Source organism: Telmatherina bonti (genome assembly GCF_933228915.1).
Source record: "Telmatherina bonti genome assembly, chromosome: 6".
Classification (NCBI taxonomy): domain Eukaryota; kingdom Metazoa; phylum Chordata; class Actinopteri; order Atheriniformes; family Telmatherinidae; genus Telmatherina; species Telmatherina bonti.
The window spans coordinates 25,124,384-25,140,613 of NC_136624.1; the positions used below are offsets into that span (position 1 = coordinate 25,124,384).

General features: G+C 37.5%; 1 protein-coding gene across 1 annotated transcript in view; it reads left to right on the top strand.

Annotated features, from left to right (window-relative positions):
• ppp1r16b (protein phosphatase 1, regulatory subunit 16B) overlaps positions 1 to 16,230 on the top strand; it is a gene marked incomplete at both ends in the record, with an annotated part of 67,188 nt that overhangs the window by 23,176 nt on the left and 27,782 nt on the right. The window contains one exon of the mRNA XM_079242269.1: positions 7,347 to 7,417. Within this exon, the coding sequence (XP_079098395.1) occupies positions 7,347 to 7,417 (71 nt within the window). The remainder of the gene's footprint in view (positions 1 to 7,346; positions 7,418 to 16,230) is intronic.

The following is a 16,230-nucleotide window of genomic DNA, read 5'->3' on the forward strand; positions in this document are numbered from 1 at the left end:
GACTGCACTGTCAAAATAAAATTATTTTACAATGCTTTTGAATACTGAAGTGTTAAATGAACCAAAAACAAACACACGATAGCCATTGTCTTTGGAATGACCAAAAAAAAATATTTCCTTCAGAAACTTAGAACTGAAACTTTCTGTCTTTAAACTGTATTTCCATCTGCAGATTGGGGATAGATGGTTTTATATTGTTGGGCCATGGATTGTATATTGTAAAATAAGTTTTGCATTAGAATCTTTTAAAAGTGTCATGGAAGGTTGAGAATTTTTAGTTTTTTCCTCTCATTTCCCTCCCCTTCTTTCTCTTTATTTGTTTGGATGCTGTCATTTCTTTGTCTTCAAACCAGTAAACTGGCCGGTCAGTCTGTCTTCAAACTAGTATACTGGCTGGTCAGTCTGTCTTCAAACCAGTATACTGGCTGGTCAGTCTGTCTTCAAACCAGTATACTGGCTGGTCAGTCTGTCTTCAAACCAGTATACTGGCTGGTCAGTCTGTCTTAAGACCAGTAAACTGGCTGGTCAGTCTGACTATCAGCTCATAAATTTGATTTGACCTAGAAGTGTGAGTCATTGCAAGCAGTTACCATGGTTGCAACATGTTTGTCTTTTTAACTTTTACCATAAAGAAAAAAGATCTTTTTTAAACAACACAAAAGATCTTTATGGATCTCTGATCATATTTTTAAGACACTCTTTCTTCTTCTTTTTTTTTGTTTAATTATTTTTTTAGGAGAAGCATTTTCTTTACTTAAAAATGGAAGCACAGGACCAAATAAACCCTCAATACAGAATTTAAATTTTCCAAGGTTATCTGGATTTTGAAGCCTATTAGTAGAAAACATAATCTTTTGAAATGTGTTATGAACCAACCTGTCTGTGTTTGATTTAATTAGTGTTATTCTCCTTTCAAGCCTTTATACTCAAACGCACTTACTGCTGTTTAATGTGTTGAACACACTGCTTTTCCCATTATGGACCGTGTTTGTTGTTTTTGTTGATTGCCACATTTTACTAATTGTAATTATAAGGATGAAGTTCCAATTATGAGGTATTGCCATTATATTGTTAGTCCCCCGTGTAATATAATGTGTCCAGAAAGTCTGTTAATTACAGTACGTTAATTAGTTTATGCAGCTGAAATGGTTTTTGTGTGTTGTTGTTGTGTTTCTAATGTTTCATTGATAAATTCCTCAGAAGTGAGAGATTGGGTGACCTTGTATGTGTTGTGATAGTATAACAGTTCAGCCACCTCAGCACACACAAGTTGCATACACACAATGAGCTAACATTAAAACTGCTGACAGGTGGATTGAAAGCATTGATCATTGTATTACAGGGGGATATTCTGCTGGGAAACACTGGTCTCTTGTCCTATTGCAGACATTACTTTCACACATTGCTGCAGACCAAGCACACTGGTCTCCACCCACTGGTCTCCACCCATCCATGGCATCTTTATCCATTTACATCTTTACTCAAAATTATTTTATCTAACCAATGTGTCAATCCCTCCCCCCTTTAAAAAAAGAGCAATTCAACAGCAATGCATTTAGATTTTGGTCTGTGCCCACCCACAAACCAATTCCACACAGTATTTCATATATTTCAATATGAATTTTAATCCCAGAGAGCTGGCCGAAGAATTTTCTGCTGACAAGCTTGTGACGCAACTGTCACCTTTTCATTGCTTTTTGACAATGCCATACTGGGGAAGCAGAAGTGTTCATTCGCTGCTATGAAAAAAATCTCCCCAGAAATACCCAAGACTTGAAATATAGTTTTAGATTCACAAATATCAACACAAACACAGAAACATGCCTAAACAAAATCAGCACTGTCTGAATATGTAAGTGATATAAATAGCAGAGGATGTGAACAGTAACAGGTGTCTCCATTATCTGGATCTGCTGTCCTCACCGTCTGTCTTATGATTTCTGTTTGTTTTTACACAGACCCAAAACTGTCATGCCTCTATTGCTTTCTGTAGGTAGGTTCATCTGAGATGACTGGAGATGAAATGACAGATTTGCAAACAACTCTATGTGATATACACAGTTTGCACAGAACCCAAAGTAAAGATACACTCATCTGTAAAGAATAAGACAAAAGCTGTTATTAAATACTGTAAAATGGCAAAGCAAAGAGGAAGTTGACTGAACTAATAAATAGGTATAGTTATAATTACATAAGTAAAGTTGTAGCAGGTCTAATTAGATGGGGACTAATGAACATTTAAACATATATTAGTTGTTAAGATTCATAATGCTACTTGTTCAGGTGGTTGATTTAATCCAAAATAATGCACCTCTTGTTATTATTGCTTAGTGTGCTCAAATCCTCCTACATCAAATACTAAACATCAAGACAATGAAGAAACAGCCAGACATGTCATCAGCTCCCTGCCAGCATGGGGTCGGTAAGGGTTAAATATGGGCTGCAGATAAACCATGTAGGTTTGCCCAGTTTCCAAAGTGCCACAACTATGTTTGCTTGTATGGGTTCCAAACTTGGTTCAGGCCTGCTGAAATCAAGTTAGATTAAAGCTTCCAGCATCAGTGTTAGATTAGTCTTTGAGCTCTGGCCATATTTCATTCTTTACCTTACAATTCTGATAGACATGGCGGGATGTTCAGAAAAATGTCCTGTTTTTCTAAAGAATGTCACACATGTAACCTCATTAAGACCCTTATAAACAATATGTTATGTATTACTGAAGCAGTGTTGCATCCCAGCGCAGGTGTTGAAGTGATGTTCCTAACTAACAATGCAACTTCAAATGTTAATTGTTGTCAAATATAGTTATAGTCACTATAGAATCATTATTGTAACAACAGCGAAAAACAAATAACAGGAGATGAAAAACGGGAGAAAATGGGCATCATCTCACAAACAGACTGCATCAGAGCTACAGGAGGCAGACTGGCAGCTGCTTTATCAACAACAGATAACCACACAGCCTGTTTGGAGACAATCAGGAGGGAGACAAAGATGCGCAGATAAATCAGAGTGTTGGCTGTTTCTTTAAAATTACCTTTAGAAATCTATCAGCACTCATGTGCCAGAAAATCAGAACAATCTCCTAATACCCTTTCAACCTTAAAAGTCTCATTATAGAAGTCTTCAACAGCCATTATACAGATGAACAGATGCACAACTATCACCTAATATGAGATAAGCACATATTTTAAAACTAAAAATAAATTACGATGGCTTTGAAAAATATTTCCTACAGATGGTAAAATGTATTGATTCATACATTATCAACATACAAAGTAATAAGAGATGCAATATTTGGGAACAATCAGGCCGTAAGTTCTGATATAGTTGCTCAAAGCAGATTCATTGAGCCCAAAAAACTTGGTTCTTGTTTTACCAAGTTTCTGCCTGACTCATCTGTCTCTTTGGAAACCTTTTTGTCACAGTGTGTGCTGAACTGAAGCTGAACTCTTCATACAAGAAGAGAGGAGGTGAATGTCAGCTTTGAAAAATGAATAAAGAATCTTTTCATGTCTTCACAAAATCCCCTGATGACAGGCTTTTCAGGCTGTGGCTAACGGAAGCAATAAATAATAAATACATCAATAATTTGTCATTTTATCTCAGCAATTCACAAATGCTTATACAGCACCAGTGATGGAGCTAACTACTGATACTGGCCAAATTAAGATGGGCTCTGTACATTTAACTTACTGGTACTAACTGTGATTTCTTGTTAGGTGCAGTAATTGGTCTAAAATAAATACTGAATTTATTTATAATGGGATATGTCAGTGATCACTTTCTTTCACTGTTTTCTCTCTTGCATAAAAAGTGCTGATGCCACTACAGTTTGTCTGCCATTTTGTCTTGTATCCTAACTTCAGTATGACAGCAAAACCAGTTTATTTTTCTCTGCCTCAGCACTTAGCATGTGTCAGCGCTCGTTCATCACTTTATTTTGTTACTTTGCAAACTTTATGTTTAGTAATTTAACAACTTAACTCTGTTTTTTTCCCAGAAAAAAGCAATAAATCAGACCAAACTTTTTTCCAGTGGCTCGAAATATGACTATAAAACACATCAAAATCCTTTATACTGATCCAAACTTTTCAAATGATTTCATTAAAGCATGTTTGTTTCAAGGCAAGGGTCACTTATAAACTAATTGCATCCTTGCAAACAGTTACCCCCCATGCAGTTTTCACACCAATTTAATTTGGATAGATTTACCAAGAGCTGCTTAACATAACATTTAGTGGATTCCTTTTTCACAAGAAAAACCAAATGACGATAAAATGACTGAAACTGCAGTGACATTAGCTGCAAATGTGATGCTAGTACTCCAGATCCTCTGAGATGTACTGTTTATTGTCCAGGCTGTTAACTGTTTAGACACAACCCAGCACTGCGGAGATGGTGCCTGACATTTATTGAACGCAGTCAGAATGAACTCATGGCAGCATGAAACTGCAGGCAGCTGCTGCTGCAGCTCATTTGGTTTGGTTTAGTCTTGGATTTTACAGACAACTGATGGTGAAGATGTGAGCTGCTGTGTAGGTGATTTTAAAGATGTACAGAAAAAGCTAGAGACAAGGATGTTAATAGTTGTACTTCTATCATTTTCCAATCTGTCTACTGCACTTCCATAACTGCAACTATCATTATTAAACCGTTTTTCTGTTCACTATTTTTTTGTATAACCCTTAAATTCTGCAGAAGTACCAAATTTTCTCCTTGTTTTATATGTATTATCTTGTTGCCATGACTTCCCTGTCTGCCTTTTTTTTTTATCTTCATAAGCTCTCTTAGAAAAAATTTGTTCGTCATCAGCCTTCTCTTAACTTGTGTCGACTTAATCTGATATAAGGTGCTGGATGTTATGGAGTTACTGAAATATGTCCTTAGTATGAACACTAGCTATGTGACTGTAAGTGGATAATAAACAGAACAAATAAACTGTGTGGTGACAAAAAACAGAAGGCAAAAGCTGAAAAATGCGAATGCATTCTTTTGGGTTCGCTTTGTTTTAATTACCCACAGCCATTAAACTTTACAATCAGATGGAGCAGGTGTTTGGATTTTTCTTTGCCCACAGATTCTCCTCGGGAAGCAAACAAGCTGCCAGTTTTAAGAGCGAGCTGAAGCCTTTAGGAACAACAGAGTGGTCTTGTGTATCTGTGCTTCCTTCATCTTCATCTTCATCTTCAGCTGCTTTTTCGGGGTTGGGTCGCGGGGGCAGCAGCCTAAGCAGGGAAGCCCAGACTTCCCTCTCCCCAGCCACATTTGCCAACTCTGTGGGGGGGATCCCGAGGTGTTCCCAGGCCAGCCGAGAGATATAATCCCTCCAGCGTGTCCTGGGTCTTCCCCGGGGTCTCCTCCCAGAGGGACGTGCCTGGAACACCTCATTAATCAGGTGTAAGGTTTGAAAAAAACCCACAATCAGGGAGGCATCCAGGAGGCATCCTGACCAGATGCAGTGGCTCTACTCTGAGCCCCTCCCGGATGACCGAGCTCCTCACCCTATCTCTAAGGGAGAGCCCGGCCACCCTGCGGAGGAAACTCATTTCAGCCGCCTGTATACGAGATCTCGTTCTTTCGGTCACGACCCACAGCTCGTGACCATAGGACATCGCCATCTCTATTTAGAACTAGTTTGACATAAATAGCTTCTTTCATTCTTTTTTTTTGTCTACTTTGTCCTTCAGCGTTTGTCAGTCCTGAAATACAGGAGAAATGCTGAGCCTTGACCTGTGCTCTGTTGTGTAGAGCCATATGACCCACAGAGATGTTGAGTGGGTCAGTGACACACCCAACCTCAATGACTGTCGAAAGCAGCGTAAAAGATCCTGGAAAACAATGTTTGAACAAAGCTATATTTTGAGAAAAAAACAAACAAAAATTCAAAAGTCCAGAAACCTTTCTTCAGACTGCTGTCAGGGCGTGAAGGGCCTTCTAAGTAATATAGTTAAACAAAAAAGCTCCTATAAAACATCTCCCTGCCTGTAAGGTTTGAAAAAAACCCACAAGAATTGAAATAATCTAAGCTCCTAAAGGTGAAGAAGCTGCTTTATAAGATGAAACAACTTCAAGAGCCAATAATCTCTCTAGCTTTCACAATCAGGACACACTCATGTATCTGTGATTCTGTGGGATACACTTAATGTTCACAAGACCGTTTTTCTGCCAGTCAAGAGACGGGTGTGATAATTAAAATGCCAAGTCTCTCATATCCCTATCAGCATTTGTTGTCACCCTGTGAAATAAAGACAGATGGCAGTCCTGCCAAAAACAGAGGATAATATTGACGTGAAGGGGAGCCTGATGTGTCAGCAGCACCCCACCCTGCTCATGTCAGCAGGCTTAGCAGTCAGACAGCTGTCCTGTATGCTGACTGATAGAGCTGATATTTAGAGAGGAAGGGTCCAGGCGGAGGGTTTATCTGTTTATACTTGTGGACAAATGGTAATCCTCAGCCTCATTACATCATTCTCCATCAGCAGTCCTCTCTGTCTCCCTTTAACCGCTCACCCATACATCCATATTTCCAAGATCAGTTAGGTAACCTCCTGGCGGTGCTGATTATTTCAGGGATTGGAGTCTCCTGAGAGATGCCCCTTGATGATGTGCTATGATTAATGGACTGCAGATTGATTGGTGATATTATCAGACAACAAAAGGCTACATTACAGTGTAATAACAAGCTGTGAGAGTAATTAAAGTATGGAGTTATGAGGCGTCTTGCTGCACCATATTGGAAAAAAATACTGACTAATATGTAACCCTCCATATTAGGATAAGAAAAAGTTCCAGGAATATTCAACAGATGACATGAACAGCACTTTAATCTTACCTCTTTTTGTGAATGTCATGGGTTTTGTACATATTTGACAGCTGTTCTTATTGTTATCTTTCATTGCTTCCTTCTATTGTGCTGGGTCGTCGCTACATGTTTTGTTCTATCATGTGCAAATGTGAATTGTGTTTTATCCCAAAGGTTTGTTTTAGTGCCAGCAGCAATTTGCCTTGAAATTGATGAAACTTCAAGTTGATTTGCCTCTAAACACTGCATGACCTGTGATGTGACTATTGCACACACATACATTATGATGAAAATGCTTGAATGATATATATTGTGCAGCTCTAGTGTCTTGTCATTCTTTTGGCTCCTAATTTACTGTTTTGTTCGTTGTAACCAGGACTTATGTTTCCTTATCCCCAGCAATGGAGGACAGGAAACAATTTTTCTTTGATGATTTTCCATAAAATACTTTTTTGAGTGCAAGATGAGAACGCAGTGGCGTGAGACGACCTCACAAAACAGAAATGGCTCCTTTATTTATGTGTGTCTTTTCTTCCATCAGTTCGTTACCTGCTGAGGAACAATGTCAGTCCAGACCTCTGCAATGAAGACGGTCTCACTGCTCTGCATCAGGTAGGATTATTAGTCTCCTTCTGACCCTTCTGTCTTTCTATGCCTTCTGATAAAGATGCCTCAGCATTTATGTCCCTTTTAAACCTTAAAACAAACTGAAAATTGATTTTGCCCCCTCTCATTATTGTCTTAAATTTGCAAAAAAAAAAAAAGGTAGTTAAATCACATGTTTGGCAGTTTGCTCATCATGTTTGTGGCCTGTGAGTTTATATGTCCTAGAGAAAAACCATAAACCTTAAAAACGGATCCTGGTGGTGAGAGAGTTTGTGAGTGATTTAAACAGAGAAACCTGCAAAGTTCCTTAAAAAAAAACCAAACATATAGAAAATGGAACCTCAATGACAAAAAGAAAGTCAGGAGTGGATCGTTGCACATCTCCATGATCACAAAAACAACTTGTAAAATTTTTCTCTCTCTATTTGACATGACAGGACTGTTTGGAACAGCCGTAACACAAACCCGGAGTGGATTCCTCAAAAGTTATTTGCCAGAAAGAACAATTTAACTCTGTGAGGTTGCTGGATGTCCATGAAAATGCTGCTTTTGCTAAATGGAGGTGAATCTTGCCCTCTGGAGAATCTTAAAAAATAATCTCAAACTTGTATTTTCATCCTTGACAGTCCGTAGTGTCATTTTAATGCAAAATGCAAGAAAGTCTGACTTTCTGAAGGATGGTGCTTTGTCTTTAAGATCTCTAAATAATGCATTGCCATTTAAAACTTTAATATTTTGCTCTTCAGTCCCCCCCCCCCCCCCCCCCAATTCTTATCTTATGGTTATCATAGTCTCTGTCCTCTCTACATCTACAGCTAACAGCCATCTCTCTTTCCTTCTTGGCTGCTCAAATCCTCATATTCAGGCTCCTGCTGGGGCACAGCAAAATGAACAGAGGAAGAGAAAATTGAAGTCCATCAGTCACCACCAATGTGCCTGGTGATTTAAACATAGCCATCTGCCAACAGATCAAAATGACCTTTCAGCTTTGAGTGTGTATGCACTTGATTATCTGCTGTTTGGATGGGTCAGTCTGCAGGTTGTGTAGAAGAAGAGGCCTTTCACTGCTGTCATGTTTACAAATATGACAATACAAACGCAGGCATTTTTCGGTGACCGCGGGCAGGATCAGCATTTATTTCCTTGCATTCAACCTTAATTTTTGTTTCCCATCAAAGGAAATAATAAGATATCCCCACAGTCTGTCTGTGTAAGCACTCAACCTGGGTTAATACTTGACCACACAAGCTCATGTCACCACAGCAGGTGAAATAAATGAAGAAAGATGGTGGTGGTGTTTCTCTAAATGAAGTGTCACATCTGTCCAGGCCTGGTCTCACCTCTCTGATATGAGATATTAATCAGTAGGTTGCTTGCCGGATCACTGAATGAGCTACAACACACACACACACACACACACACACACACACACACACACACACACACACACACACGCACACACACAATAACACAGGTATAAAAGCCTCAGTATATTTGCTGCCATCTCTGTCAGTGTTACATGAATGGAACTATGATGGCTTTGGTTGGGATGATATGATGGATGATCTGTATCAAGTCTGTGTGAGAGTCCTGAAATGAAATGCTGAATTAATGCTGCTAAAACAACAAACACCACACACATTTAAGGCACATGCACAAAAAGTAAAATCAAATGTTTATTTGTTCAGAAAATTATTCTGCAATGTTTCAAATTTGTCTTCTAGGTGTAAATGCCTATTTTCTGCAAGACATGAAGTTTTAGTGTCAAGCAAATGAAAAAGTAAATAAAAACATACTCCATTTACACTGAAAAAAATGTTAGGTGAATGCAATAAAATATGGAAAAAATTTTAAACTCAGTGGTTTCTGTATACACACACTGCACTTTGATTTGTGTGGTTTATTTTCACGTGTGTTGGAACTAAATAAAGGTCATAAACCTCCAACAGCATCACCCTGGTGTGTTAATCTGCCTTTTTCAACTACAGTATGGTATGACTTAGGTTGAATTTACATGCACTGGTTGAACGACTGTAATAATTACCGGTAGTTTTTTTTTTTTTTTTTTCTAGTGAGGTGTAGACACGTTGCTTGTCTGATCAAACTGATCAGTCTTGGTCTAATCACATCATAACATTTTCCTTTTATGGTTTGATATTTCTGTAGTCTGAGAGACACCCAGGTACATTGTGACTAACTCTCAGAAGGCTTTAATGTGCTTTTAGTGAGGATTGCTTTGGCTCTGGTCCCTCTATCAAAAAGCTTATTTAGTGGTGAGTAACAGTGATGGCTGTTCTTCTATAAAATTCTTCTTTCTCCACAAAAGAGCTCTGTATCTCCATCAAAAAGCACATTTCCTTTAAACAGTTTCAAAGGCTCTGAGGATTTTTCTTGAGGGTGCTACCAAACGGAAAACATACTATACTTTCAAGGGCTTTTTTTCTCTAGTTACTTTTCCACAGCAGATTAAATTGCTGAAGTGACGCAGTGGCCATTTGGTGGGTAATGGAAGAGTATTAAAAAAATAATCATTCCTTCCTCACATATAGAATAGGCTTCATAAACCACAGAATGAACTAACTCTGCCTTTAAATGTATTTTGTGGAGGTTTTTAGAGGCTAATGTTAAAAACAGTTGCTGCACAGTGGTATCATACTTTATGAAGTAAAACTGCTTCACAGAAAAATCTCCTTATGCGAGGAAAGCTCCTGGTCTGAAACAGTCGGGTCTGATGATGAAAAATATTTAAGAACTGTTTCCATCAACGAGTCAGTTTGGGGTGGGTTGGTATGCATTGTTTGTGTTACTACGGACTAAAACTGGAATGGGTACCAGAATATTTAATTTCTCTTGTCCAGTTTTGACATCTTTCTGGTAAAGTTCCAGTCTTACTGATCCAACCCAGAAGAGTGCAACTTGACACATCCAAGCCAGACCTGTTGGTGGAAACAGTGCTTTAAAGGCAGAATATGAACTTCTAATAGAAATACATTGCACCTTTTTAAAGACATTGTTTTTTTTGTGCTTATATTGTGGAGAATTGTGAGTAGATGACTGTTATTATGTTTTCATTGTCAAACTATTCAATGATATTTGCAATATAATTTATATCTTAGATGAGTAAGGTTGAACAAAATGGAAATCTTGACACGAGCCTTAAACTTTCCTTTAGCACATCATGCACAGAAACAAATCCTATTCTTAGTAGCACCTACATCAGATTGAATACATGCACTTCATCCTACAAATGAAGTCGGCTATAAATTCTACAGGCAGGAGCCACATTTTTAATCTTTAAACTGAGTTTTATGATGCGTTTTCTCAACAGTTTTTATTTTCAGATTTTATTTAGCCAGAGAGCTATTGCAGGCGCACAGAGATATCTTGGGTTTGACAACTCTCTCTTTGGAAACTTCCAAACACACCTGCCTTGTGCTGTCCCATATTTCAGCGAGACACATAGCTGTGATCTTGTTTGTTTTTCTGCAGCATCTCATTTTGGCTGAGCAGGCACGGTGACCCACAATATTTGCATAGAGCTGGAACCACACTGAAAAACATTTACTTGAGTGATTTAACTGCTCTGATATTTATGCTGAGACTGCAGAGATCACAGATGTACACTGATCATCTGTAGGATTTGATCACGTTGAGCTGGGATGTTGTGAGTCTGCATTCCTGTGTGGTTCTAGTCTTTTCATGAGTCATTCAGTTCTTCTTAGCCTTTGAGGACTCGGATCTGCCAGCCTTGCATCATGCGATACATGACTCAGAAATTCAGCACTCTTTATCTGGTTTCTTTATATGTGCTATTATTCATCCTTCAGAAATTTGATTTTGCTTTTGCACTTTGTCAAGCTAAAAAAAAAAAAAAGGAAAAATGACACGCAACAGTGCTTTAAATGATGCTAGAGGCCTCACTCATTGACATCCCAGCTGCTTGCCAAAAACAACATTCAGTTCATTTAGCTTTCCAGCCTTTGGCTACAGCTCCCAACAGATTGCTTCAAATTCATCTCCCTTCACTCTTGATAATTTGCATTAGTTTGTGAAGCTCTGCTTGAATTTAAAACCAATTTAAGCTCCTGTCTCCAGTCTCAGCAGCACACACATCCACCTGGTCCCACTCCTGCTCTTTTAACCCTTCAGTATTTCATTTTTAGTGCCATCTTTGCCACAAACAGCCCTCTTGGCAGAAGCTAGGATTGAATTTCAGTCATTCAAAATTAAAATGTCAGCCATATTCCCTTCTTGTTGTGCTCTTCAGCCTGATCCATAGTCCTCTCAGCCCACTGATGGCTCCAGGCAAGAGCATTGCTGTTGTTTTCCCAACCAAACAAGAATAATCTGGGTCTTTGTTTGAGCCGCCCTCCCATCCTTGTTAAAATGTTTTCATGAATGGGACATTATGTCCTGCCTTCATTGTTTTTAGTTTATTGGCTAGTTAGCTTGTGGGTGCAAGTATGTTTCTTTTTGTGTCTTTTTTAAACTAGAAAAACTAAGTAATAGAAATAGCATTTAGCTAGCAGGTGGTTTGGAGTATGTGGGTTTATCCATGATAAGATTAGCCTAGTTGTTAGCTGGTGTGTGTGGGTTGCAGCCTTATAGGTGTTTTTAATTGCATCTGTCATGCAACTCCTTCAGACAGGAGCCTTGAAAGGGAGCTCATTCATCGTGTATCGGATGTCTTTGGCAGATTGCTTGTTTTTTAGGAGTCATGTTTTTATGATGCTTTTAAGGCTGAATTGTGCCCTCAAGTTTGTAAATTACCTGACATTAAAACTGAAAATAAATCCCACAAGTTAATTCTTTTAATTACCAGTTTAACACCTTCATATACGTGCACAGATATTGTTTTAGAGATGTGCCGCTTGCTCATTTCTCTTCATTGAATTATTTTTGAACTGCAAAAACAGAAATAGTTGACATATAAATGACCACTTCTGCTTCTGGCTGCTTTGCAGAGCATAGAAGCACCTGGTATCGTCCTGCTTACTGTTTGTCACTGACAGGAAATGTCCTCTTTACCCTACATAACATTGAATATACAGCAGCGCATAAACTTTGGGCACCCCTACCTAAGATTTTTGTCACAATATTGCATTCAAGCATTTCTTTTAACATTTTAAGCAGGATTATTAATTTTTTTTTTTTTTTTTTTGGTTTTACATTCATGATCAACAAAAGGTAAATGATCCTTAATTACCAATAAACCTTGAATCATGGAAATATGTTGCAGTCATCTATAGGCTCCTCTAAACAGCTGATTTGCACACAGGAAATTCAATGAATCAGTTCACACTGCCCAGGCTTAAAATAAAAACTGTTTGTTTTTTTTTTATTTTAGTTTATTTGACAGGGACAGAGCACATTAAAACAAGCAAACACTTCTAAATATGGCAGGTTTAGTCAAATGACTAGTTGTTATCTGTTGTCTCTGGTCATATCTTACAGAGACTCCCTGGAATAAGAAGGGAAGACAAGGGGGACTGCAAATCAATCATCTAAAAATGAAGTTTTCAGTGAGCTGTAGCCTTAGTTCATGATGTACTGATGAAAACGAATGCAGAGTTAAAGTGAAGATCTTAAAGTGGAATTATGTAACTTTTAAAATATGTGTTTCTTGCTCACTTTGATGGCACTGTGAAATTTATTATGTATATTCCTGGAGTTGCCGTTGACCAGCAGCATCCTGAGGCTGAGAAACCACACATCACAACACTTTTTGTCTGGGACAATGTATGACTTAACTGTAGCATTTTGCTTTATGGCACCACACACAGGCCAGCAACTGGACATCAACACACTAGCTGTTTTGGATTTGCACCATAGCTCATTTCTCAAATAAACTCAAGAGAACATTATTGGAGGAAGCATGGAAGTGTTAGGATGCTTTGTGGATTGAATTTCCCCTTGGGGATGAATAAAGTATCTATGATTGATTGATCAACTGATAAATTAACCGTCATTAGGGGCATCCATCTTGCTTTTTCTTTGATTAATCCGCCCTGATGCACATTTAAACAGCTGTGTATTTATCTAGTTTCAGGTGTGTGACATGGTGCCATAAAGCAAAATTCTTCTGCAAAGTGTCTCGCTGGCTTTTGTTTTCATGATGTTTTTTTTGCCGGTATTTAGAATTAATGATCAGAACTAAATAATTCTGAATTCAAGTAATCTTCTTTGGGTTTCCATAGAAATAGTACTTGTGAATTAAAGTTTACGTAGAAAACACATTTATTCCTCTTCACATAATTCTGCTTAAGGTCTGAGGGTCGGTAAGAGTCTGTATGTGATGTACTCACATCTACCAGAAAAAAAAACAAACAAACCCCACTTCCTGCTTCTTTTCTTTTCAGCCATAACATGGAAGACCACATAATAAGTAACATTTCGACTTTAATTTTGATCATTTTGAAGCACCAGCTTGACATTAGCATAAGCTACTACTTCGCCTTTTTTACAAATAGAGTACTGGAGAAGGGAAACAGAAAATCTCGTGGAATATATGTGTCAGTGTGACATAGCAAAGAAACCAGCATGCACAAAACAACCAAAATGAACTTAGAGCAGAATGAACTTTATAGAAAAATGAATTGATTTGGATTTAAAATGGGAACAAACCAGGCACTCACTTCAAAGTTTAATTGTAATTTTCATTTGATATAGTGTCAGCATGGTCATTTTTCATCTCTTTAAAATGCATTTAACTTTTTATTCCAAATTAATAAGAAATTAAAACTCTCATATTAACGTGGCCATTGTCCTGGAAAGAATTGCTTTGTGAAGTTCAGTTATCCTCCTCGTGACACTGCTGAACAACAGTAGCTCCAGGAATATACATAATGAATGTTATTGCGCCATCAAAATGAGTTAGAAATACATCTTTTCAAGGTCAGAAGGTTTTGCAGTGCCATTCTGTAAAAACAGAAACAAACTAACCATTTTGTGGTTGCATATGGTTTAGTTCTTGCAAACCCTCCCACAAAGCTCTGATAGCCACTTTTCTCCCCCAGAGAATTGACTGTCAGTGTGCTGCTGCAACAACGACTCCTTTAAAAGATATTTCACTGAGCTGTCAAAAAAAAAAACTGGCATGTACCAGTTGTTGCATCTTCTTTCTTCTTCAGGTTCATGCCTTCTGTTTTTACTCATTACACACGTCCCGTTTTAAATGAGCATGAACAACTGTGAAATAAATCTGTTTCATTGTGACAGGCCGCACATCTTTAAGACTTTTGCTTCAAATGGGAAACTTGAAATCAGGTTGTCTTGGTTTGCACCATCACCTCAGCTGAAATGTCACTTACAGGATGTGTTTGTCAGTTATTTACTGTCAGCATTTACCTTCCTCTTATCTGCCTCCTGCTATCTGTCCTCTATGTGCGTGCTGTAATTTCATTTCCTCTCTCGTGTTGCATCTTCATTTATGCGCTCCAATATCGCACATTCATGTCAAAGCTGCCTTATCTCACAGACCTTATAAATCACACCTACAAAAATCCAGAAAATGCAAATATAACAGTTTATTCTAATGTCAGTGTGATTTGATCGCTTTATTACTTCATATTTTGCCAGATTACATGTTTTATAGACTCACATCTCGAGACTACGAGATGACTTGACTTTATTTGACCCTGATGTTAATTATTTTACACAGTTTACTGGTGTATAGTCTGCTGTGTTGATTGAAATGCGTAGGTTTCCAGTTGGTGATGTGAACTGTAAAGTTTCCGTAGAGCAGGAACTCTTTATGCCTCTTCTTCTCTATTGCAGTTTACATTATCTTTGTGCTTCTCTTTATCATCGGCCCCACTCACACTCCTACTCCCTAGAAACCTCTAGAGGTTGCTCATCTTCCATATGACAACAGATGGGAATAAAAAGGAATAACATCTTTTCTCCCCTGAAAGTTTATATGATGGTTTATATAGTGATGGTGGTTTATATGATGAGTGTAAAAGCCTTTTTAAAACCAAGCTTCCGTTTGACTTACTGTTGTCAATCTATTTTGATTTAGGAGGAACCAAAGAATACATTTTTTTTAAATATAATTTACCATTATACATGTTGTTATGCTTATATATATACATACATACATATATATATATATATATATATATATATATATATATATATATATATATATATATATATATATATATATATATATATATATATATATATATATATATACATATATATATACATATATATATATATATATATATATATATATATATATATATATATATGTATATATATATATATATATATATATATGTATATATATATGTATATATATATATGTATATATATATATATATATATATATATATATATATGTATATATATATATATATATGTGTGTATATATATATATATATATATATATATATACATATATATATACATATATATTCATTCATTCATTCATTTTCTGAACCGCTTAATCCAATTCAGGGTCGCGGGGAAGCTGGAGCCTATCCCAGCTGGCTTTGGGCGACAGGCAGGGTACACCCTGGACAGCTCGCCAGTCCATCGCAGGGCCACACAGAGAGACAAACAACCACTCACGCTCACACTCATTCCTAGGGGCAATTTAGAGTAACCAATTAACCTAACATGCATGTCTTTGGATGGTGGGAGGAAGCCGGAGTACCCGGAGAGAACCCACACAGAAAGGCCACTGACCAAACCCCTCTCCAGCCAGGGATTGAACCAGTGACCTTCTTGCTGTGAGGCCACATATATATATATATATATATATATATATATATATATATATATATATATATATATATATATATATATATATA